We start from the raw sequence: 25,857 nt of genomic DNA on the forward strand, positions 1-25,857 counted from the left end.
AATAGAACTACCATATGACCCAGTAATCCTGCTCCTGGGCATAAACCTGGAGAAAACCATATTTTGAAAAGATACTTGCAGCCTAATATTTATTGCAGTGCTGTTTGCAATAGCCAAGACAAGGAAACAATCTAATTGTTCAATAACAGATGGATGGATAAAGAAAAAGAGGTACAACAATGGAATACTATTCAGCCAGAAAAAGAATGGAATAATGCCATTAGTAGCAACATTGGATGGACCAGAGCTTATCATAATAAGTTCAGTAAGTCAGACAGACATAGACAAATGTCATAAGATATCACTTATAAGTGAAAGCCAACTAAAATGATACAGATGAATTTATTTACAAAATAGAAACAGACTCACTGACCTGTGAAAAATCAAAACTATGATTATCAAAGGGGAAACATAGAGGGAAATGATAAATTAGCAGTTTGAGATTAACACATACACACTACTCTATATGGGACTTCCCAGGTGGCTCCGTGTTAAAAAAAAATCTGCCTGCCAATGCAGAAACTATGAGTTCGATCTCTGGGTCAGGAATATTCCCTGCAGAAGGGAATGGTAACCCACTCCAGTGCTCTTGCCTGGGAAATCTCATGGACAGAGGAGCCTTGGCAAGGTAGAGTCCATGGAGTCACAAGAGTCGTACAGGACTTAGTGACTAAACCACCACCACCCACTACTATATATAAAATATATAATCAAGAAGCACTTATTATCTGGCACAGGGAACTCTACTCAATATTCTGTAATAACATATAAGGGAAAATAATCTGAAAAAAGTGGAAATTTATATGTATACATACATATATATATATATATATGTATGTATTCAGTTCAATTCATTTCAGTCACTCAGTCATGTCTGACTCTTTGCGAGCCCATGTACTGAAGTATGCCAAGCCTCCCTGTCCATCACCAACTCCTGGAGTTTACTCAAACTCATGTCCATCGAGTTGATGATGCCATCCAACCACCTCATCCTCTGTCATCCCCTTCTCCTCCTACCTTCAATCTTTCCCAGCATCAGGGTCTTTTCCAGTGAGTCAGTTCTTTGCATCAGGTGGCCAAAGTATTGAAGTTTCAGCTTCAGCATCAGTTCTTCCAATGAATATTCAGGACTGATTTCCTTTAGGATGGACTGGTTGGATCTCCTTGCAGTCCAAGTGACTCTCAAGATTCTTCTCCAACACCACAGTTCAAAAGCATCAATTCTTCGGCACTCAGCTTTCTTTATAGTCCAGCTCTCACATGCATACATGACCACTGGAAAAAATATAGCTTTTACTAGACAGACCTTTGTTGGCGAAGTAATGTCTCTACTTTTTAATATGCTGTCTAGATTGGTCATAACTGTTCTTCCAAGGAACAAGTGTCTTTTAATTTCATGTCTGCAGTCATCATCCGCAGTGATTTTGGAGTCCAAAAAAATAAAATCGGTCACTGTTTCCCCATCTATTTGCCATGAAGTGATGGGACTGGATGCCATGATTTTAGTTTTATGAATTTTGAGTTTTAAGCCAACTTTTTCACTCTCCTCTTTCACTTTCATCAAGAGGCTCTTTAGTTCTTCTTTGCAGGTTTCTCAAGAGGCAAGTCAGGTGGTCTGATGTTCCCATCTCTTGAAGAATTTTCCACAGTTCATTGTGATCCACACAGTTGAAAGCTTTGAGTAATCAACAAAGCAGAAGTAGATTTTTTTCTGGAACTCTCTTTTTTGCTGATCCAATGGGTGTTGGCAGTTTAATCTCTGGTTCCTATGAGCCATGCCGTGTAGGGCCACCCAAGATGGATAGGTCATGGTGGAGTGTTCTGACAAAACGTGATCCACTGGAAAAAGGTTTGGCAAACCACTTCAGCATTATTACCTTGAGAACCCCATGAACAATATGAAAAGGCAAAAGATAGGACACTGAAAGATGAACTCCCCAGATTGGTAGGTGCCCAATATACTACTGGAGATCAGTGGAGGAAAAAACTTCAGAAAGACTGAAGAGATGGAGCCAAAGCAAAAACAACACCCAGTTATGGATATGATGGATGATGGAAGTAAAGTCTGACTCTGTAAAGAGCAATATTGCATAGGAACCTGGAATGTTAGGTCCATGAATCAAGGCAAATTGAAAGTAGTCAAACAGGAGATGGCAAGAGTGAACATAGACGTTTTAGGAATCAGTGAACTAAATTGCACTGGAATGGGTGAATTTAACTCCAGTGACCATTATATCTACTACTGTGGGAAGAATCCCTTAGAAAAAATGGAGTAGCCATCATAGTCAACAAAAAAGTCTGAAACGCAGTACTTGGATACAATCTCAAAAAGACAGAATGATCTCTGTTCGTTCCCAAGGCAAACCATTCAGTATGACAGTAATCCAAGTCTATGCCCTGACCAGTAATGCTGAAGAAGCTGAAGTTGAACGGTTCTATGAAGACCTACAAGACCTTCTACAACAAACATCCAAAAAAGATGTCCTTTTCATTATAGGGGGCTTGAATGCAAAAGCAGGAAGTCAAGAAACACCTGGAGTAACAGGCAAATTTGGCCTTGGAGTACAGAATGAAGCAGGGCAAATGCTAATAGAGTTTTGCAAGAGAATGCACTGGTCATATAAATATGACTTACTTTGCTGTACACCTGAAACTAACACAACACTGTAAACCAACCATTTGTTGTTCTTGTTTTAGTTGCTGAGTCATCTGACTCTTTTGTGACCCCATGGACTATAGTGCAACAGGCTCCTCTGTACATGAGATTTCCCAAGCAAAAATACTGGAGTGGATTGCCATTTCCTTCTCCAGAGGATCTTTACCACCCAGAGATTGAATCTGCGTCTCCTGCATTGGCAAATGGATTCTTTATCGCTGAGCCACCAGGGAAGCACACCAACTATACTTAAATATCAAATAAAAATTCAAGAAATAGGGCAACTCCAGATCTTCCTACTAGTTTTTACACATTTTGAAGCGCACAGGGTGTTTGATTGAATTCTTACTTACTTTCCCCCCAAGAGGCTCCCTAGTCCCTAAATAAATGTGTGAATAGACGTGTTGGAGCCCTGGCCAGAGCCATCCAGCAACACCTAGATCCTACCACACATGTCCATGGGCAAAATGATAATGCTCAGTTACCAGCCAGTGTGAAATTGCCCAGTTTCAGCCAATAGCCCTCCAGTGTCAGAAGTCCTTTCTCAGCCACATGTCCTGTTCTACATGGAAGATCATCATGTGTTGTGTCTAGGTATGAAGGTTATGAGCATGTTTGTGAATCTTGATTTTACTCTTACCCACACTGTATAAAGTGTATAGGAGAGTCCCAGTAGAGACCTGTGTATAGCATTTTGTGCTCATTTCCAATGTTTGACATCAATCCAGTCTCATTTTCCCTTTCTGAGTTAGAAGTGGAAATCAGTGTAGAAATGGAGGTAGTTCTGCCTTCTCTACAAGTTTTTCTGTTATGTGAGTGGAGCTTAGCCTAGCATGTAAAGTTAGGTATAAGTACCATGGTTTGCAAGGTTGAATAGGGAACTGGATCTCTTCTCTTACTTAAACCTTGCTTAGAATTCTCCCTAAAAATAGCTACTTGTTTACTTAAAATATTGATCCCTGTTGAAACCTCAGGCAGGGTTGAGAAATCTGCAAAAGTTGGTTGGAGATCAGTGTCTCATGTAGTCTGGGTAAGCTAGGTAACCCTTTAAGCCTGGCTCATTCCCTGGGAAATGGAAGTTAAAATACTATTGCTGATGGCTATAAGAATCAAGTGAAACACTGAAAAAGAGGTGAAGTGTAGATTATGTTTCTAGAGACAATTGCTATTATAAACAAGGAACAAGGTGAGCATGCTCTGTCTATGTTGCTGAGAGGCCATGCAGCTGAGTGGTTAAGAACTTGGCTCTGAGTCCCAATTTTCTGAGTTTGAATTCCCTGTTCTGCCACTGATCAATTGTGTGATCTTGGAAAAGCTGATCAACAATTCTGGCCTTAGCTTTTCCTTCTGTTAAGTGGGGATAGTGATACTAGTATCAATCATACAGAGTTCCTGGGATGGTAAGTGAGGTCATGGTTATCAATTGCTTGCAGTTGTATTGTGTGCTGAGAAAGGACTATCCTACAGTCAACTAATATTGTAAGTGAGTGAATACTCAAGGGCACATAGAAAGGTTATGGTGATCAGAAGCAAAAGGATTAATTGGTAGTGAGAAAAAAAAATTGTCCAGGCAAGAACAGAGATGGGTATTTCTGAATTCACAAATTTTGAGATTTCCTTTTTAATTTTAAGTCTGACTTTAAGTTACCATCTGTTTTTAGGGGTGAGGGATTGGGGATCAAAATGGAGGAGTGTCCATCTTTAGATCCAGAGTTAGGCCCCTGCATCAGTTATCAAGGGGTGAGCCAAAGAATTTGTCATCTTCAAGCACTCCAGGTGCTTTCTGATGATGGAGCACATTTGAGAATCTCATCCAATCTAACCTCGGGACCTGAGCTGGATCTTGAACCAGATCTCTTGGATTTCATTTCCATCTTCTCCCCTAAAGTAAAATCACATAGCATGTAGAGTATGATGCTTGGGGTGTGCTAAGAATAAACTAAGTTATAATCTTCAAATTATTCAGGATCCCATGTTCTAGATTCTATACAAATATAAGGTGAAGTTATTTTTCCCTTCTTTTCCTTTGAAATTTCATTAAATTTCTTTCAATTCAAAATGTAGGATTTGTGGGAATTGTAACTACTGATTATTGATACAGCAGCCACAATTACAGAGACCCCTGCCTAAGTTAACACCTGCAACATGCCAAGTGCAGGTTTCTCTGTGTATGTTACATCTCAACCTGGAGAACAGTTAAGAAATAGAAAGCTAGTGTGTGTACAGTGTGTCTTAAGAGTAACTGCAAATAGTATCTTCAGGCTACTCTCATCATTTGTGAAAACACATTTATTGTTTGGTGAAAGGAGCAAAATTTTTTGCCATAGTAACCACAGCAACCCTGAGTATCTTGCCTGTTAGCTGTAATGCTGGGAGCATCTTCTAAAGCAGGGGAAAGGCCTTGGCAATTATCACCCACAAAGTGACCCTTCATTTTAAGAGCTTAGGCTGAAGCTCCTGGGTTTGGAAACTACTTAACTTGATGTGTTAATGAATACTAACATTAATTCCAATTTGGTTAATTTGGGAGGATTAATAAGCTATGGTGGAGAAGGCAGTGGCAACTCACTCAAGTACTCTTGCCTGGCAAATCCCATGGACGGAGGAGCCTGGTAGTCTGTAGTCCATGGGGTCTCTTAAGATTTGGACACGACTGAGCGACTTCACTTTCACTTTTTACTTTCATGCATTGGAGAAGGAAATGGCAACCCACTCCAGTGTTCTTGCCTGGAGAATCCCAGGGATGGGGGAGCCTGTGGGCTGCCATCTATGGGGTCACACAGGGTTGGACATGACTGAAGCAACTTAGCAGCAGCAGCAGCAGCAATAAGCTATGATTTTCTAATGTGGGCAAAAGGAAGCTGTGATTTTCTGTAGACAAATTTGAAGAAATATTTTCACCATTACCCAGTCCCCCTTTTGTTTTGTTTGGATTTGGTTTGGGTCAATCTTTTGTGATTGTATTCTTTGTGAGATAGTGGGAAAAATGACATTTTCTTTCTTCTATCACTGACATAAATTGTTATCATATATAATACTTAGAATAAATGAAGGAAAAACACTAAAGTGGATAAGGAAGTCTAATTGTGGACACAAGGGTAAAGGGAAATAGGTAAGGTTTGATCATTTTTGTATCAAAAATTGTGATGGTCACACAGAGTTCTATATTATACCACTGGTTCTCAAGTCACTACATATATTATTCAGGCAGTAAGCAATGTACAAATGAGTCTTTGTTTATAAAAGAAAGACATGCTGATAATAAAAATTAGGTTATATGCAAAAAGCATAAAAGCATAAAATTACTCATATTTTCATCTCTCAGAAGAAATCACCATACATATTTCTTTTTTATCATGCTTTAATATTGTTGAGGTGATACAACTTATAAAACCTTGCTTTTTTCACTCAAGAGGAGACAGGTCTCATGAAATGGGCAGCAGGAAAATTGAGTAGAAATAAAGAGTAGTTTCAGAATATTTGTAGATTTCTTGGAAAAATAATATCTCCTCCTACTTGGGCTCCCTATCAGTTTTGAGAAGTTGAGAGAGGATAGAATCGATTGAGAACCGTGGACATATTGGTTACTGCAATGTTGATTGATAAAAATATACTTCTTGAACTAGCAGCTCAGAATTTCTACTCGAATGCCTCCTCCCTGTGTTTTCCTTCCTTATTGATTTTTGGGCTGTTAGAATGTTATTCTGTTATATAATTGTCTCAAATAGCAGTGCTAGAGTCATGAGTCCCAGGTGTTCTACAAATGCTGGATCTCACTTTCCTCAACTATAATATAGGCATTATTCTATTTACTCCACAGGATATTCTATATGCATTCAGTTCAGTTCAGTCGCTCAGTCGTGTTCGACTCTTTGCAACCCCATGAATCGCAGCACACCAGGCCTCCCTGTCCATCACCAACTCCTGAAATTCACTCAAACTCATGTCCTTCGAGTCTTTGATGCCATCCAGCCATCTCATCCTCTGTCGCCCCCTTCGCCTCCTGCCCCCAATCCCTCCCAGCATCAGAGTCGTTTCCAACGAGTCAACTATTCGCATGAGGTTGCCAAAGTACTGGAGTTTCAGCTTTAGCATCATTCCTTCCAAAGAAATCCCAGGGTTGATCTTCTTCAGAATGGACTGGTTGGATCTCCAAAAGCATCAATTCTTCAGCGCTCAGCCTTCTTCACAGCCAACTCTCACATCCATACATGACTACTGGAAAAACCATAGCCTTGACTAGATGGGCATTTGTTGGCAAAATAATGTCTCTGCTTTTTAATATACTATCTAGGTTGGTCATAACTTTCCTTTCAAGGAGTCAGCGTCTTTTAATTTCATGGCTGCAGTCACTATCTGCAGTGATTTTGGAGCCCAGAAAAATTAAGTCTGACACTGTTTCCACTATTTCCCATGAAGTAATGGGACCAGATGCCATGATCTTCATTTTCTGAATGTTGAGCTTTAAGCCAACTTTTTCACTCTCCTCTTTCACTTTCAAGAGGCTTTTTAGTTCCTCTTCACTTTCTGCTATAAGGGTGGTGTCATCTGTATATCTGAGTTTATTGATATTTCTCCCAGCAATCTTGATTCCAGCTTGTGCTTCATCCAGCCCAGCATTTCTCATGATGTACTCTGCATATAAGTTAAATGCATGCAATTAAAAAGTGAAAGTGAAGTTGCTCAGTCGTGTCCGACTCTTAGCAGTCCCATGGACTGCAGCCTACCAGGCTCCTCCACCCATGGGATTTTCCAGACAAGAACACTGGAGTGGGTTGTCATGTCCTTCTCCAATGTGTGAAAGTGAAAAGTGAAAATGAAGTGACAATATACAGCCTTGATGTACTCCATTCCCTATTTGTAACCAGTCTATTATTTCATGTCCAGTTCTAACAGTTGCTTCCTGACCTGCATACAGATTTCTCACAGTAGGTTAAACTGCAGTGTCAAATAGATTTCGACATGCAATAGCTTAAACAAAATAAGTCTTTAGTTCTCGTTAATAATGTAGTTAACATTTGATGATGCACGAATCTAACATCTTTCTATGCTGAGATCCTGACAGCTTCTAGGTCCTTGCTGGCTGCTTCCATCAGTGGTGACAGGAGAAAGCAAGTAGGAAAGAGACCTGATGGCCTGCAGGTGGCATATCTTCTTTCCACTCACATTTTTATTGGGGAGAACTTGTCCATAAGGGTATAACTTGAATGGTATTAGGAGCTGAAAAGTGCAATTAATCCATCCACCCTCCATAGTCTTATTACTACAAAAGGAGGAGATAATGGATATTAGTGAATATCCAGCACTGTATTCACATCTTGCAAAACACTGAATAAAAGACATTACAGAGTGAGAACTGAGCATACTTCCTTTCTGTCTTTCCCTGCATTTGAATCTACTCAGGGGAGTAAAATATATACATATATTATCAAACAAAAGGTTAAAAGTACTGTTGCTGAAATTTGGCCAGATTGACTCTCAGAGAATGACTTGGATGAAGTAAAAAGAAACAGCTTTATTGAAGGTCCATGTTTATTGATGAAGTTCAGGCAACTAGTGCTTAAAAGACTCGAATACCCCAAAGGATTTCAGAGACAGGTTTTTAAAAACAAGGTGAGAGAGGAGGGCCCTATGTGGGTGATCAGCTCATGGATATTCTTCTGATTGGTTGGTGGTGAGGTAATTGTGAGTCAGCATCATCAAATATCTGATTCTAACTGGTCTTGAGTCTACATGCTTATGAACAGCATATCATGAATTTCTTCCACCTGGTGGGGATTTCGACCCCATGGACAGCAGCCTACCAAGCTCCTCCGCCCATGGGATTTTCCAGGCAAGAACACTGGAGTGGGTTGTCATGTCCTTCTCCAATGCGTGAAAGTGAAAAGTGAAAGTGAAGTCACTCAGTCGTGTCCGACTCTTAGCGACCCCATGGACTGCAGCCTACCAGGCTCCTCTGCCCATGTGATTTTCCAGGCAAGAGTACTGGAGTGGGTCGCCATTGCCTTCTCTGTAAATATCTGCAAAACAGCTCAAAGAATGTGACTCAGACTGTCTATAGTGCTTGAGGAGGAGCTAAAGGTCCTTGACTTTGTTTAATGGCTAAAGTGTTATTATTTTGCCTCACTTCCTATTTTCCTTTCTTTCTGTGTTTTCTCATTTCTTTAATTAAATTTATTTATCTGTAAGGTTTGTCTACAGACAAATGGCAGGCAGAAGACATGGGGTTGGGGTGGGGGGTCTATTCTGAGAAGGCCTTATTGGGACCTGCTCAGTTAGAGTCATTGCTGTTTAGTGACTAAGTCATGTCCAACTTTTTGTGATCCCATAGACTGTAGCATGCCAGGCTTCCCTGTTCTCCACTATTTCCTGCTGCTGCTGCTGCTAAGTTGCTTCAGTCGTGTCCGACTTTGTGCAGCCCCATAGATGGGAGCCCACCAGGCTTCCTCGTCCCTAGGATTCTCCAGGTAAAAACACTGGAGTGGGTTGCCATTTCCTTCTCCAGTTCATGAAAGCAAAAAGTGAAAGTGAAGTCACTCAGTCCTGTCCGACTCTTAGTGACCCCATGGACTGCAACCTACCTGGCTCCTCTGTCCATGGATTTTCAAAGCAAGAGTACTGGAGTGGGGCACCATTGCCTTCTTCACTATCTCTTAGAATTTGATCAAATTCATATCCATTGAGTCTGTGATGTTATCTAACCATCTCATCCTCTATTGACCCCTTCTGCTTTTGCCGTCCATCTTTCCCAGCATCAGGGTCTTTTCCAATGTGTCAGTTTTTCACATCAGGTGGCCAAAGTATTGGAGCTTCAGCTTTAGCAAGAGTCTTTTCAATGAATATTCAGGGTTGATTTCCTTTAGAATTGACTGGTTACATCTCTTACTGTCCAAGGTACTCTCAAGGGTCTTCTCCAGCACTACAATTCAAAAGCATCAATTGTTTCATCATAGTACTAGCTAATTATTGGGAGAAAATCGATTGATAACTGGTAGAATATGCCTTATGGCCAAAGTAAGGCTCACTTCATGTTCTATGCCTGCTTTGTTCACAAGCCTGTTCCGAGGTAGTGTCAAGCTTTCTCTGTAATGAGCAGCTAGATGGGGATTCACAAAATTCTCAGTACCAAGAATGGGTGCAATTGACTCCTCCTGAGATGGCAAGAATGTAGTCTGGGACATGACTAAAATGATTTTCAGTGACATAGGTTGAAATCAAAAAGGATTTATTGGTTAACCCTTCTAAATTAAAAAATCCAATGAGTCAGCCAATGCAATACTCTGAGCAAGGTTCTTATTTCTTTTTTCTTTAGTTGAAGTATAGTTGATTAACAATGTCATGTTAGTTTCAAGTGTACAGCAGAATGAATCAGTTATATATCCATATATATCTATTTTTTCAAATTATTTTCTATTATAGGTTATCACAGAACATTGAGTATAGTTCCCTGTGCTATATATCAATAATAGATCTTTGTTCTCATAGTACATATCTGTTAATCCCTAATTCTTAATTTATGCATCCTTCCTTTTCCCTTAACAGCCATAAATTTGTTTTCTATTTTGGCAAGTCTATTTTTGTTTTATATACTGCATTCATTTGTTACATTTTTTAGATTCTACATATAAACAATATCATATGATATTTGTTTTTGTCTGGCTTACATCTCTTAGTACGATAATCTCTAGGTCCATTCATGTTGTTGCAAATGGCATTATTCCATCCTTCTCTATGGCTGAGTAATATTCCATTCTATATATGTACCACATCTTCCTTATTCACTATCAGTTGATGGACACTTATGTTGCTTACATATCTTGGTTATTATAAATAATGCTACCATGAACATTGGGGTGCATCCATAGCATAGACATTCTACAATAGGTCCCACTCAGGATTCAGATGCCTTGTAGACTCTTGGGTCAGTAAGAATGAATACATACCTCTTTGTTGCTATGTAAAATGAAAACAGAAAATTTAGGCCACAAGATTTCCAAAGAAGGAAGAAATTATATGGATCTTCTGAAGAGTTCCAGTGTGTCACATGATAAATTTCCAGGGCCTAAAAGCTTAGGTTTATATGCTAGAAAGTTCCTGTGTGTCAAATGTATGGACTCACAGGGAGACCCACAGTTGGGATCTTCTCTTTCATGTCTCTCTGAGATGTTGCATGTGCTGTTTACTTGGCCCTTGGTTTCTCCAACTTTGTCTCACCTTGTTTGCTGGGAAACCATGCTTCCTTCAGCTTGCAGCTCCATTATCACTGTCTCTTGGTCTTTCTGATCACCTACTGAGGCATTCTATAATCTGTGCTTCTATTGAACCTTGTGTTTACTTCACTGAAGGTTTTCTTTCACATCACATTACATATTTTTGTTTGTGTGTCCCTCTCTCTCATTACCCAGCACACTCCTGATGCTCAGTGAGGATCTGTTGTATGAGTGATCACTAACTTTTCAAAGACATAGTTAATGATCCTGAATCTTTGCATCCACAGAAAAATGTCTGGCCCATGGCAGATTCACAGCATGTATTTGGAGAGAGCTAAGGATCAGGGAAAAGAAAGAGAAGAATGAAAAAAGAAAGCAAAGAAGGGAACAAGAAAAGACCAGTCAGAGAGAGGATATAAGTCATATTAAAGGTTACGGTTGTAAAAAAAATAGAAAGTAGATCAAATAAATCCCATTAGGAATCCAGAAGAAGAAAACTATAATAATAGATAAAAAAAGGGAAAAATCATAGAAGAAACAACATTTGAGTTGAATCTCAGAAGAGATTTTAATGGAAGAGAACAATGAAAATTGGGTCAAGAATGTTTTGTACATCACTGTTTACAATAGCCAAGACATAGAAGCAGCCTAAATATCCATTGACAGATTAATGGATAAAGAAGATGTGGTTTATGCATACAAGGGAATACTACTCAGCCATAAAAAAAGAATGAAATTATGTCATATTCCATTTGCATGGACCTAGAGATTATCATCGGAGAAGGCAATGGCAAACCACTCCAGTATTCTTGCCTGGAAAATCCCATGGACGGAGGAGCCTAGTAGGCTGCAGTCCATGGGGTAGCTAAGAGTGGGACACGACTGAGTGACTTCCCTTTCACTTTTCACTTTCATGCACTGGAGAAGGAAATGGCAACCCGTTCCAGCGTTCTTGCCTGGAGAATCCCAGGGACAGGGGAGCCTGGTGGGCTGCCGTCTATGGGGTCGCACAGAGTCGGACACGACTGAAGCGACTTAGTAGCAGCAGCAGCAGAGATTATCATAGGGCTTCCCTGTTAGCTCAGCTGGTAAAGAATCCACCTAAAATTAAGGTGACCCCAGTTCAATTCCTGGGCCAGGAAGATCCCCTAGAGAAGGAATGGGCTGCCCATTCCAGTATTCATGGTCTTCCCTGGTGTTTCAGATAGTAAAGAATCACTTGCAATGTGGGAGACCTGGGTTTGGTCCCTGGGTTGGGACGATCCCCTGGAGGAGGGCATGGCAACCCACCCCAGTATTCTTGCCTGGAAAATCCCATAGATAGAGGAGCTTGGCAGGCTACAGTCTATAGGGTCACAAAGAGTTGGACATCACTGAGTGACTAAGCACAACACAGCAGAGAGATTATCATACAAAGTGAAGTCATAGAAAGATAAATATTATATGATGTCACTTACATGTGGGATATAAAAAAGTCATATAGATGAATGTATATACAAAACATAAATAGACTCACAGACATAGAAAACAGTCATGGTTACCAAGGGAAAACATGGTGGAGGGGGACAAATCAGCAATTTTGGAATAGCATACAGATCATACATTATATAGGACCTATTGTATAGCACAGGGAAGTCTACTCAATATTCTGTGATAACCTAACTGATTTAACCTATAAGTGGAAATAATCTGAAAAAGAATGAATATATGTATAACTGAATCACTTTGCTGCACTCCAGAAACTAATGCAACATTATAAATCACTATATAATCCAATAAAAAAATTTTAAAGTACCAGGGGTTTATGAAGAGAGGTAGGACATGTTTTGGGGTTATAAGGACGTTTTAGCTGAACACTGTTTTTTTGCTTTGTTTTGTTTTTCTCTTTGAGAGGTGAAAGTCGTGGCTCTGTGAGATGTTGCTACAGCTCTCTCTCTCTGATCCTGTTCCAGGAACTGGCGGTTGGTCCCCAGCAGATTCCAATGCTCAGCAGTGGCTCCAGATGGACCTGGGAAACAGAGTGGAGATTACAGCAGTGGCCACGCAGGGAAGATACGGAAGCTCTGACTGGGTGACGAGCTACAGCCTGATGTTCAGTGACACAGGACGCAACTGGAAACAGTACAAGCAAGAAGACAGCATCTGGGTAGGACATCTTTTCTCATCAGCTGAATAAAAATGAGATGCGATCATGGAAACCAGGGAACGTTTCTGTCATTTTCCTCTATGCAGATTGGCAGTAACTTGAGAACTATTGAATGCCCATTCAGAAATAATTAGACTTTGTCTAAGTCCTATCTCCAGTATGACTCCAGTTCGTAGCGAAATGAGGATATCTGTTACAAAAAGTTGAGCATTTTCCTCTTTTCGTGGTAACTTGGGAAGTTCACTGACTGGGCCTCAGTTCTTTCTTCAATAAAAACAACTACACCACAGAAGTCTGATCATTAATGAGAAGGTATTGGTTGACTGAGCATGCATTTATTATTTATTTATTATTTGCCAAGTACTTTATGTACCTTGCAATGATGGAATTGGCTCAGTTATGTAACTCAACCAAAGTTATCCAATTGGTGAACCTTGACCTGGAACTCCATAGCCTGGTCTGATTTTAAAGCCACTATGTTCCTCTGCCTCTATTCAAGTTTTGAAAACAATTTAAAAGTTTATAAATACAAAACAAATATAAATTTTAGGAAGATTTTGCATTTATAGACAATCTTCAGCTTGGAAATAAAGGACAGTTTGGTCAAAGTTATAGAAAAAAAGTTCCTTCCACACCCCTAGACCCCAAAGAATACCTGAAAGACTGTCCCCAAATTATGAGGTGGGGAAAGGGAGTTAGAGACAGAGAGCAAAAGGCACCCAGAGGAGATTTCAGAAACTCATGCACTAAATAAAATAATGTATTGGTTCCTGTTGCTTTTACTTTAGGGAAGAAAACGCCATGAGACATTTATTTTTTTTTTTCAAAATATATGTACTTAACATGTGAAGATTTGGCAGTTGATCATGTTATCTTTTCTTCTCATAATCTTCTCAGATTTCTTCCCTCTTAAATCAATCCCAATTATACTTTCAAATTGATGTTTGCACGTGCATTTTTCTATATTGCTTTCATTCTTTTGGAAAAAAAATCTATTTTATATTCACTATTATTTGTTAATTGCCCACTCATCACTATTCTTAATTGAAATAAAGGTAAACTGTGGATTAAGATTAGTTATGGCAGACTGATTCTGGAGGATATTACAGTAGTCATCTTTATTTTGAGTTGTTTGTCATATTACGTGGCAACATTTATACAGAACATGGATTTGTTTTCATTTTACAAATAGTCTCTTTTGGAGACTAGTATATTTTTTTCAACTTTGAAGGCCTCATAAATTTTACAGGTTTTTTTAAATTTTGTTTTTAGTTTGAAAAGAGAAATAAATACCCTTCCCATTTTGAAGAGCAATTTTAAGGTTTTATGTTGACTTGAGAGGGATAGATAGACATGAGGTTATTTATTTTCTTTGGCATTTTCAATCAGAACTGGTTGTTTCTCAGATTGAATTGAAGTTTTGAGGTCTTTTGTTTAAATATTTTTAAAATCCTGAGCTTCATTTTCTTTAGAATAAAATAAATTGCTTTCAGCTTATTATATGGATCAGGACGTAGTTCAAGGATGAACAGTTTCTCTGGGCTTACTTCCACAAAATCCCAAGTCCCTTAAAGGCAGGGGTCTGTCTTATAGGTCAGCCTCCATGACAATTGTTATTGGAGATGTAACATGAACTATTTTTTTGGATGGTTATTGTAAGAACTGCGGAATTACCAGGACTTTCAGAATTGGAGGGAAGGAGACTGTTCCTGTCCCTTACCTCAGCCTCAAAATAGCCTTGATCTTTGGAAGGAGGCAAAAGATGCTAGGTGGGCAGAGGAGAAGAGGCAGGAAACCATTGTATGTAGCACAGTGGTAAATTCTAGCTAAGGCCTCCCCAAAGACACTTACAATGCCTTCAGGGCATTTGGGAGAGGTGGCAGCTTCAGGACCAAATTGTCAGATGCAAATTACCAGGAGGGGAAAAGATCTGTGAAGGGATCATCACCGCTCCAGTCACAGTGGGCAGGGACATCATGATGAGCCATGCACAGTAACAAGGCTCAAATGTTGAAAAAGAAATGCATGCCCACTTGTATCACTATTGAGGATGCTAACAGCTACTGAACAAAAATTGCACATCATTTGTAAGCAAATGTCATTCTGTATACATACAAAGATGTTATAAATTCTGGAAATTCAGTATGAACATCTCTGTAAACAAGAGGCATGAGGCCCACAGAGACCCATCCAAGTTCACATAACCAGACTTTGGTGATGCCAGACTGCAAAACTAAGTTTGGGTCCTAAATATACTCTATTGCCCAACTGTACTTTCTATTACTTCTTTACAACACTCGATTTTTTTCTAATTTTCACAAAACTGATTTACTTTTCTCACCTTAACCTTTTTCAGATCCACTGCAAAAGAAGAATGGTAAACTCTATTGTCTATTTCATGTGCTACTTTTAAAATATAAAACTGAGAAAGCACTAATGCCATCTAACTGTGTTTTTTTGCACATTTTAAATAGTGCTCAAATTCTCTGAAACTGTATATAGGCCTTATAGAAGGCCATCAAACAGAGACTCAGAGTATTTTACCAAACATTTCATGAGTATATGTAAGATCTGACTTGTGCCTACTATTCATTGATATTTCCATCAGATCGTATTATTGAATAAATAAGTTACCTTGAGGGTTTTTCTTTTTTCATTTTAAATTGAAAATTAGACTATAGATTCACCAGAGTTAATCCTGATAAACAAGATGAAAGCAATAGCCAAACAAGCAAGTTTTAAAAAAATTATTTAAATGATTTAACTTTTCAGAAAAAAGTCAGTACCCCACAACATCAATACAAAGTATCGACTTGATTGAGAATGCTGTATCACAGAAGTAGAAAATCTCTTGAATGAGACTTTCACAAGTCTTTTGAAGATCTTCAATTTTCAAATGAGAATGGAGTTTGTAATGTTTATTTAAAGTTGATTTACTAAGCAATAAAACTATAGCATTGAACCCCTCGGATGGAATACCAATTTACTAGTACTCAAGAGGCTTATTTTATTTTGCAAAGTTTATTTCAGAACAAAAATCCTGGAAATACACTTGTGCAACATACAGCAGTAAATATGCATGCTCTAAAAAATCTAATTTCTGGAATTTCTCATCTGGCACTAAATGGAATGTTCAGGAATAAGGCCACTGAGCAGCTGCTTAATGATGTACTATGATTTATGAGTAAGCCAGAGTCCCCACTTCAATAAATAATCAGATGTTAAAGTGTCTCAGGGACAAGCTTATCAAGACTTTTAGAGTCTCCATTTCAGTTCAGTTCACTTCAGTCTCTCAGTCCTGTCCAACTCTTTGTGAACCCATGGACTGCAGCACACCAGGCCTCCCTGTCCATCACCAGCTCCCAGAGACCAAACTCATGTCCATCCAGTCGGTGATACCATCCAACCATCTCATCCTCCTTCGTCCCCTTCACCTCCTGCCTTCAATCTTTCCCAGCATCAGGGTCTTTTCCAATAAGTCAGCTCTTTGCATCAGGTGGTGAAAGTATTGGAGTTTCAGCTTCAACATCAGTCCCTCCAGTGAACACCCAGGACTGATCTCCTTTAGGATGGACTGGTTGTATCTCCTTGCAGTTCAAGGGACTCTCAAGATCTACAGTTCAAAAGCATCAATTCTTTGGCGCTCAGGTTTCTTTACAGTCCAACTCTGACATCCATATATGACTACTGGAAAAACGATAGCCTTGACTTGATGGACTTTTGTTGAAAAAGTAATGTCTCTGCTTTATAATGTGCTGTCTAGATTGGTCATAACTTTCCTTCCAAGAAGCAAGCGTCCTTTAATTTCATGGCTGTATTCACTATCTGCAGTGATTTAGAATCACTTTTAGATTCAAACTTTTTTCTTTATAAAATTTTTTGTATTTTTCTGTATTTTGAAAATTTCTTTTTTTAAATTTATTTATTTTAATTGGAGGCCAATTACTTTACAATATTGTAGTGGGTTTTGCCATACATTGACATGAATCAGCCATAGGTGTACATGTGTTCCCCATCCTGAACCACCCCTCCCACCTCCCTCCCCATCCCATCCCTCTGGGTCATCCAAGTGCACCAGCCCCAAGCACCCTGTCTCATGCATCGAACCTGGACTGGCAATCTGTTTCACATATGATAATATACATGTTTCAATGCTATTCTCTCAGTTTATCCCACCCTCGCCTTCTCCCACAGAGTCCAAAACACTATTTGATACATCTCTGTCTCTTTTGCTGTCTTGCATATAGGGTTATTGTTATCATCTTTCTAAATTCCATATATATGTGTTAGTATACTGTATTGGTGTTTTTCTTTCTGGCTTACTTCACTCTGTATAATAGGCTCCAGTTTCACCCACATCATTAGAACTGATTCAAATGTATTATTTTTAATGGCTTAGTAATATTCCATTGTGTATATGTACCACTGCTTTCTTATCCATTCATATGCTGATGGACATCTAGGTTGCTTCCATGTCCTGGCTATTGTAAACAGTGCTGCGATGAACACTGGGGTGCATGTGTCTCTTTCAGTTCTGGTTTCCTTGGTATGTATCCGCAGCAGTGAAATTGGCATATGGCAGTTCTATTTCCAGTTTTTTAAGGAATCACCACACTGTTCTCCATAGTGGCTGTACTAGTTTGCATTCCCATCAACAGTGTTAAGAGGGTTCCCTTTTCTCCACACCCTCTCTAGCATTTGTTTGTAGATTTTTGGATAGTAGCCATTCTGACCAGCTGAGATGGTACATCATTGTGGTTTTGCTTTGCATTTCTTTGATAATGAGTGATGTTGAGCATTTTTCCATGTGTTTGTTAGCCATCTGTATTTCTCCTTTGGGGAAATGTCTGTTTAGTTCTTTGGCCTATATTTTGATTTGGTCATTTATTTTTCTGGAATTGAACTACAGGAGTTCCTTGTATATTTTTGAGATTAATTCTTTGTCAGTTGCTTTGTTTGCTATTATTTTCTCCCATTCTGAAGGCTGTCTTTTCACCTTGCTTATAGTTTCTTTCGTTGTGCAAAAGCTTTTAAGTTTAATTAGGTCCCATTTGTTTATTTTTGCTTCTATTTCCATTACTCTGGGAGGTGGTTCATAGAGGATCCTGCTGTGATTTATATCGGAGAGTGTTTTGCCTATGTTTTCCTCTAGGGGTTTTATAGTTTCTGGCCTTACGTTTAGATCTTTAATCCATTTTGAGTTTATTTTTGTGTATGGTGTTAGAAAGTGATCTAGTTTCATTCTTTCACAAGTGGTTGATCAGTTTACCCAGCACCACTTGGTAAAGAGATTGTCTTTTCTCCATTGTATGTTCTTGCCTCCTTTGTCAAAGATAAGGTGTCCATAGGTGCATGGATTTATCTCTGGGCTTTCTATTTTGTTCCATTGATCTATGTTTCTGTCTTTGTGCCAGTACCATACTGTCTTGATGACTGTGGCTTTGTAGTATAGCATGAAGTCAGGAAGGTTGATTCCTCTAGTTCCATTCTTCTTTCTCAAGATTGCTTTGCCTCTTCAAGGTTTTTTGTATTTCCATACAAATTGTGAAATTATTTGTTCTAGTTCTGTGAAAATACCGTTGGTAGCTTGATAGGGATTGTAATGAATCTATAGATTGCTTTGGGTAGTATACTTATTTTCACTATATTAATTCTTCCAATCCATAAATATGGTATATTTCTCCATCTATTTGTGTCCTCTTTGATTTCTTTCACCAGTGTTTTATAGTTTTCTATATATAGGTCTTTTGTTTCTTTAGGTAGATGTATTCTTAATTATTTTATTCTTTTCGTTGCAGACGTGAATGGAATTGTTTCCTTAATTTCTCTTTCTGTTTTCTCATTGTTGGTGTCTAGGAATGTAAGGGATTTCTCTGTGTTAATTTTATATCCTGCAACTTTACTATAGTCATTGATTAGCTCTAGTAATTTTCTGGTGGAGTCTTTAGGGTTTTCTATGTAGAGGATCATGTCATCTGCAAACAGTGAGAGTTTTACTTCTTTTCCAATCTGGATTATTTTATTTCTTTTTCTGCTCTTATTGCTGTGGCCAAAACTTCCAAAACTATGTTGAATAGTAGTGGTGAGAGTGGGCACCCTTGTCTTGTTCCTGACTTTAGGGATAATGCTTTCAATTTTTCACCATTGAGGATAATGTTTGCTGTGGGCTTGTCATATATAGCTTTTATTATGTTGAGGTATGTTCTTTCTATTCCTGCTTTCTGGAGGGGTTTTATCATAAATGGATGTTGAATTTTGTCAAAGGCTTTCTCTGCATCTATTATGACCAATCTAGGTAGCATATTAAAAAGCAGAGACATTACTTTGCCAACAATGGTCCATCTAGTCAAGGAAATGGTTTTTCCAATGGTTATGTATCATTGGACTGCCAGGAGATCCAACCAGTCCATCCTAAAGGAGATCAGTCCTGAGTGTTCATTGGAGGGACTGATGCTATAGCTGAAACTCCAATACTTTGGTCACCTCATGTGAAGAGTTGATTCATTGGAAAAGACCCTGATGCTGGGAGGGATTGAGGTCAGGAGGAGAAGGGGACAACAGAGGATGAGATGGCTGGATGGCATCACCGACTCGATGGACATGAGTTTGAATAAACTCCAGGAGTTGGTGATGGACTGGGAGGCCTGGTGTGCTGTGATTCATAGGGTCACAAAGTCAGACACGACTGCGTGACTGAACTGAACTGAACTCATTGAGATAATCATATCATTTTTATCTTTCAAACTGTTAATGTAGTGTATTACATTGATTAATTTGTGAATATTAAAGAATCTTTGCATCCCTTGGATAAAGCCCACTTGGGCATGATGTATGATCTTTTTATATGCGATTGGATTCTGTTTGCTAGAATTTTGCTAATGTTTTTTGCATCTATGTTCATCAGTGATATTGGCTTATGGTTTTCTTTTTTTGTGGCATCTTTGTCTGGTTTTGGTATTAGGGTGATGGTGGCCTCATAGAATGAATTTGGAGACTTACCTTCCTCTGCAATTTTCTGGAAGAGTTTGAGTAAGATAGGTGTTAACTATTCTCTAAATTTTTGGTAGAATTCAGCTGTGAAGCCATCTGGTCCTGGGCTTTTGTTTGCTGGAAGATTTCTGATTACAGTCTCTATTTCCATGCTTTTGATGGGTCTGTTAAGATTTTCTATTTCTTCCTGGTTCAGTTTGGGAAAGTTATTCTTTTCTAAGAATTTGTCCATTTCTTTCAAGTTATCCATTTTTTTTTTTTTGGCATATAGTTGCTGATAGTAGTCTCTTATGATCCTTTGTATTTCTGTGTTGTCTGTTGTGATTTCTCCATTTTCATTTCTAATTTTGTTGGTTTGATTCTTCTCCATTTGTTTCTTGATGAGAAGGGTTAATGGTTTGTCACTTTTATTTATCTTCTCAAAGAACCAGCTTTTGGCTTTCTTGATTTTTGCTATGGTCTCTTTTGCTTCTTTTGCATTTATTTCTGCCCTAATTTTTAAGATTTCTTTCCTTCTCCTAACCATGGGATTCTTCACTCCTTCCTTTTCTAGTTGCTTTAGGTGCAGAGTTAGGTTATTTAGTTGACTTTTTTCTTGTTTCTTTAGGTAAGCCTGTATTGCTATGAACCTTCTCCTTAGCAGTGCTTTTACAGTGTCCCATAGGTTTGGGGTTGTTGTGTTTTAATTTTGATTCATTTCTATGCATTTTTTTTCTGTGATTTGTTCGTTATTCAAGGCATGTTGTTTAGCCTCCATATGTTGAAATTTTTAATAGTTTTTTCTTCCTGTTCAGTTCAGTTCAGTGCAGTCGCTCAGTCGTGTCCGACTCTTTGCGACCCCATGAATTGCAGCACGCCAGGCCTCCCTGTCCATCACCAACTCCCGAGTTCACTCAGACTCACATCCATCGAGTCAGTGATGCCATCCAGCCATCTCATCCTCTGTTGTCCCCTTCTCCTCCTGACCCCAACCCCTCCCAGCATCAGAGTCTTTTCCAATGAGTCAACTCTTTGCATGAGGTGGCCAAAGTACTGGAGTTTCAGCTTTAGCATCATACCTTCCAAAGAAATCCCAGGGTTGATCTCCTTCAGAATGGACTGATTGGATTTCCTTGCAATCCAAGGGACTCTCAAGAGTCTTTTCCAACACCACAGTTCAAAAGCATCTAATCTTACTGCATTGTGATCAGAAAAGATGCTTGGAATGATTTCAAATTTTTTTTTAAATTTACCAAGGCTAGATTTATGACCCAGGATGTGATCTATCCTGGAGAAGGTTCCATGTGTGCTTGAGAAAAAGGTGAAATTCATTGTTTGGGGGTGAAATGTCCTATAGATATCAATTAGGTGTAACTGATCCATTGAGTAATTTAAAGTTAGTGTTTCCTTGTTAATTTTCTGTTTAGTTGATCTATCCATAGGTGTGAGTGGGGTATTAAGGTCTCCCACTATTATTGTGTTATTATTAATTTCCCCTTTCATACTTGTTAGAATTATCCTTACATATTACAGTGCTCCTTCATTGGGTGCATATATATTTATAATTATTATATCTTCTTCTTGGATTGATCTTTTGATCATTATGTAGTGTTCTTCTTTGTCTCTTTTCACAGCCTTTATTTTAAAGTCTATTTTATCTGGTATGAGTATTGCTATTCCTGCTTTCTTTCGGTCTCCTTTTGCGTGAAATATCTTTTTGCAGCCCTTCACTTTCAGTCTGTATGTGTCCCTTGTTTTGAGGTGGGTCTCTTGTAGACAGCATATTATAGGGGTCTTGTTTTTGTATCCATTCAGCCAGTCTTTGTCTTTTGGTTGGTGCATTCAACCTATTTACATTTAAGGTAATTATTGATAAATATGATCCTTTTGCCATTTACTTTGTTGTTTTGGGTTTGAGTTTATACACCCTTTCTGCGTTTCCTGTCTAGAGAAGATCCTTTAGCATTTGTTGAAAAACTGATTTGGTGGTGCTGAATTCTCTCAGCTTTTGCCTGTCTGTAAAGCTTTTGATTTCTCCTTCATATCTGAATGAGATCCTTGCTGGGTACAGTTATCTGGCTTGTAGGTTTTTTTTCTTTCATCACTTTAAGTATGTTCTGCCATTCCCTTCTGGCCTAAGAGTTTCTATTGAAAGATCAGCTGCTATCCTTATGGGAATCCCTTTGTGTGTTATTTGTTGTTTTTCCCTTGCTGCTTTTAATATTTGTTCTTTGTGTTTGATCTTTGTTAATTTGATTAATAAGTGTCTTGTGGTGTTTCACCTTGGGTTTATCCTGTTTGGGACTCTGGGTTTCTTGGACTTGGGTGACTATTTCCTTCCCCATTTTAGGGAAGTTTTCAACTATTATCTCCTCAAGTATTTTCTCATGGCCTTTCTTTTTGTCTTCTTCTTCTGGGACTCCTCTGATTCTAATGTTGGGGTGTTTAACATTGTCCCAGGTGTCCCTGAGGTTGGCCTTATTTCTTTAAATTTCTTTTTCTTTTTTCCTCTCTGCTTCATTTATTTCTACCATTCTATCTTCTACCTTACTTAACCTTTATCTACTTCAGTTATTCTACTGTTGGTCCCCTCCAGCGTGTTGGTTTTTTTTTTTTTATCTCATTTATTGCATTATTCATTATTAATTAACTTTTTAAAAAATTTCTTCTAGGTCCTTGTTAAACATTTCTTGCATCTTCTCAATCCTTATTTCCAGGCTATTTATCTGTAACTACATTTTGTTTTCAAGATTTTGGATTATTTTTACTATCATTATTCAGAATTCTTTTTCAGGTAGACTCTCTATCTCCTCCTCTTAAGTTTGGTTTGGTGGGCATTTACCATGTTCCTTTACCTGCTGAGTATTTCTCTGCCTTTTCATCTTGTCTAGATTGCTGTGTTTAGGGTGGCCTTTCTGTATTCTGGCAATTTGTGGTTCCTCTTTATTGTGGAGGTTCCTCCCTGTGGGTAGGGTTGGATGAGTGGCTTTTCAAGGTTTCTTTGTTAGGGCATCTTGCATCAGTGTTCTGGTGGGTGGAGCTGGATTTCTCCTCTCTGGAGTGCAATGAAGTGTCCAGTAGTGAGTTTTGAGATATTTATGGGGTTGGTGTGACTTTGGGCAGCCTATATAAAGAAGCTCAGGGCTATGTTCCTGCGTTGCTGGAGAATTTGTATGGTGTGTCTTGCTCTGGAACTTGTTGGCTCTTGGATGGTGCTTGGTTTCAGTGTAGATATGGAGGCTTTTGGATGAGCTCTTATCAATTAATGTTCTCTGGAGTCAGGAGTTCTCTGGTGTTCTCAGGTTTTAGGCTTAAGCCTCCTGCCTCTGGTTTTCAGTCTTATTCTTACAGTAGCCTCAAGACTTCTCCATCCATACAGCACCTATGATAAAACATCTAGGTTAATGGTGAAAAGATTCTCCACAGTGAGGGACACTCAGAGAGGTTCACAGAGTTACATGGAGATGAGAAAAGGGAGGAGGGAGATAAAGGTGACCAGGAGAAGAAGAGGGGGAATCAAAAGGGGAGAGAGCAATCTAGCCAGTAATCAGTTCCCTATGTGCTCTCCAAAGGGTGGAACCCTCAGAGAGGTTCAGAGAGTTACATAGAGAAGAGAAGAGGGAGGAAGGAGATAGAGGTGACCAGGAGGAGAAAAGGGGAATCAAAAGGAGAGAGACAGATCTAGGCAGTAATCAGTTTCCTAAGTGTTCTCCACAGCCCAGAACACACGAAGAGATTCAGAGTTGGGTAGAGAAGAGAAGAGGGAGAGAGGAGATAAAGGTGACCTGGGGGAGAAAAAAGGAGAGTCAAAAGGGGGAGAGAGTAATCAAGCCAGTAATCATACTCTTAAGTAAAAATGGGTAATGAAGATTGGATTCTTAAAGGTACAAAATTGATAACAAATACCAAAAATTAAAGATTAAAAATCTAGGGTAGAGGTTAGACTCTCAAAAATATAATATTTTAAAAAATCACAAAAATTATAAAATATATATATGAAGTTTGATTTTAAAATAAGGTCTTTTTTTTCAAGGTAATAGGTTATAAAAATGAAAATTAAAGGATTAATAGAGCACTTAAAAATAATTTTTTTAATTTAAAAATGATAATAGTAAAAATATATCTGAGTATTTCTCTGGAGGTGTTGAGGTCAGTGTAGGGTCACTTCAGTTTCAGATAGTTCCTTGTTCCAGCTTATACTTCTCAAGATCTATAGGCCCCTTCCAATGTAGTTGGTGCTAACTACAGGGTTTTAATCTGTTGCACCTATCACTTCCAAAGTGGTTCCCTCTGTTTATTTTTGGCTTCTTCTGTTGCAGGTCTCTTCAATGTCTAATTTCTGCCCTGACACAGGGGGCAAAGATGGTCACTTATTTAGGTTTACTTGTTCAGTTGTGCTGTGGGGAGGGAGGAACACTGCAAACAAATATCACTGGTGTGTGTGTGGAGTACTCGCAGTGTCCCAGCCACACTGGGTTTGCCCCTATTCACGGCATGCGTGCTTTCCCGGTCTACACTGCTCAGGCTCCAGGTTGCCCTGCAGGGGAATTGTCTGAAGTGGGCCCTGGGTTGCGTGCACTTCTCAGGTCTAAGCCGCTCAGGTTCAGGTTCTTGGGTACTCCGCAAAGGTGCAGACTCAGTTGGGCCTGCGTTTTGTGCCCTTCCCAGGTCTGAGCAGCCAGGCACTCTTTGGGGGGCGGGGGGGGGGGGTTGTCTTATCACCTCCCCCATCCCAGCTGCTTGGTTTCCTGGGTGTGCAGTGGACACGCTGCCTCAAGTGTGCTCTGTGTCTCTTCTGGGGAGCTGATCTCTGGCTGTGACCCTCCCAGTGGATGTCAACCATCCAGAATACCAGGAAGTCTTGGTTAGCAACTGGGAGCCTGCTCTCAGTTTGGTAGAGGATGCGCCTTTTCCTGCTCTGGCTGCCTCAGGTCTGCTTCCCTGCCTCCACCGGGGTATGGGCCAGTCCACAGCCGGCTAGCTCTCCTTTGGTATTCCCTCAGTCCTTTGTTCTGTGAGTGGGCCAGCAGTGCCTTAGGTTAGGGCTTTTTGTAGGATAGTTTTCTCTCTCTCTTTTTTTTTTCCTCTCTCTCTCTGGCTGTCCCACAGTTTGAGTTGCTATCTCATATTAGCTTCCTCAGATTGCCCTCAGGGCATTCAGGCTCTGTCCTTATCCTAAGCAGTGCAGCTTGGGCTTTCCTGTTCAGCCCAAGCTTGCTGGTGGCGGATGCGTGTGTCTGGGCTACTTCTGTGCTTGAAGTTGCCGTTAGGCATGTAATCTGTGGGGTTTATTTATTTATTTTTCCTCCCAGTTATGTTACCCTCTGAGATTCTGAAACTCCCCAAAGAACCGCTAGTGAGAGGGTTTCTTGGTGTTTGGAAACTTCTCATCTTTTAAGACTCCCTTCCTGGGACAGATCTCCATCCCTAACTCTTTTGTCTCTCTTTTTATCTTTTATATTTTGTCCTACCTCCTTTTGAAGACAATGGGCTGCCTTTCTGGGTGCCTGATGTCCTCTGCCAGTGTTCAGAAGTTGTTTTGTGGAATTTGGTCAGCATTCAAATGTTCTTTCAATGAATTTGTGGGGGAGAAAGTGGTCTCCCCATTCTATTCCTCTGCTATCTTAGGACCACCCCTAGATTTAGGTTTAGAATCTTAGCACATTCCAAATATGGTTTGATCTCCTTACTGTCCAAGGGATTCCCAAGAGTCCTCTCCAATACCACAGTTTGAAAGCATCAATTCTTCAGTGCTCAGCCTTCTTCATGGTCCAACTCTCACATCTGGATATGACTATTGGAAAAATCATAGCTTGACTATATGGACTTTTGTGGGAAAAGTGATATCTCTGCTTTTTAATACAGTCTATATTTGT

The 25,857-nt window shown here is 39.4% G+C and overlaps 1 protein-coding gene across 1 annotated transcript in view; it reads left to right on the forward strand.

Moving 5' to 3' along the window:
• The window catches only part of CNTNAP5 (contactin associated protein family member 5), a 1,086,429-nt gene that overhangs the window by 245,162 nt on the left and 815,410 nt on the right, over positions 1 to 25,857 (forward strand). Inside the window, exon 3 of the mRNA XM_012140581.5 lies at positions 12,819 to 13,012. Coding sequence (XP_011995971.2) covers positions 12,819 to 13,012 — 194 coding nt within the window. The remainder of the gene's footprint in view (positions 1 to 12,818; positions 13,013 to 25,857) is intronic.

The sequence above is a fragment of the Ovis aries genome, chromosome 2 (assembly GCF_016772045.2).
Source record: "Ovis aries strain OAR_USU_Benz2616 breed Rambouillet chromosome 2, ARS-UI_Ramb_v3.0, whole genome shotgun sequence".
Taxonomy (NCBI): domain Eukaryota; kingdom Metazoa; phylum Chordata; class Mammalia; order Artiodactyla; family Bovidae; genus Ovis; species Ovis aries.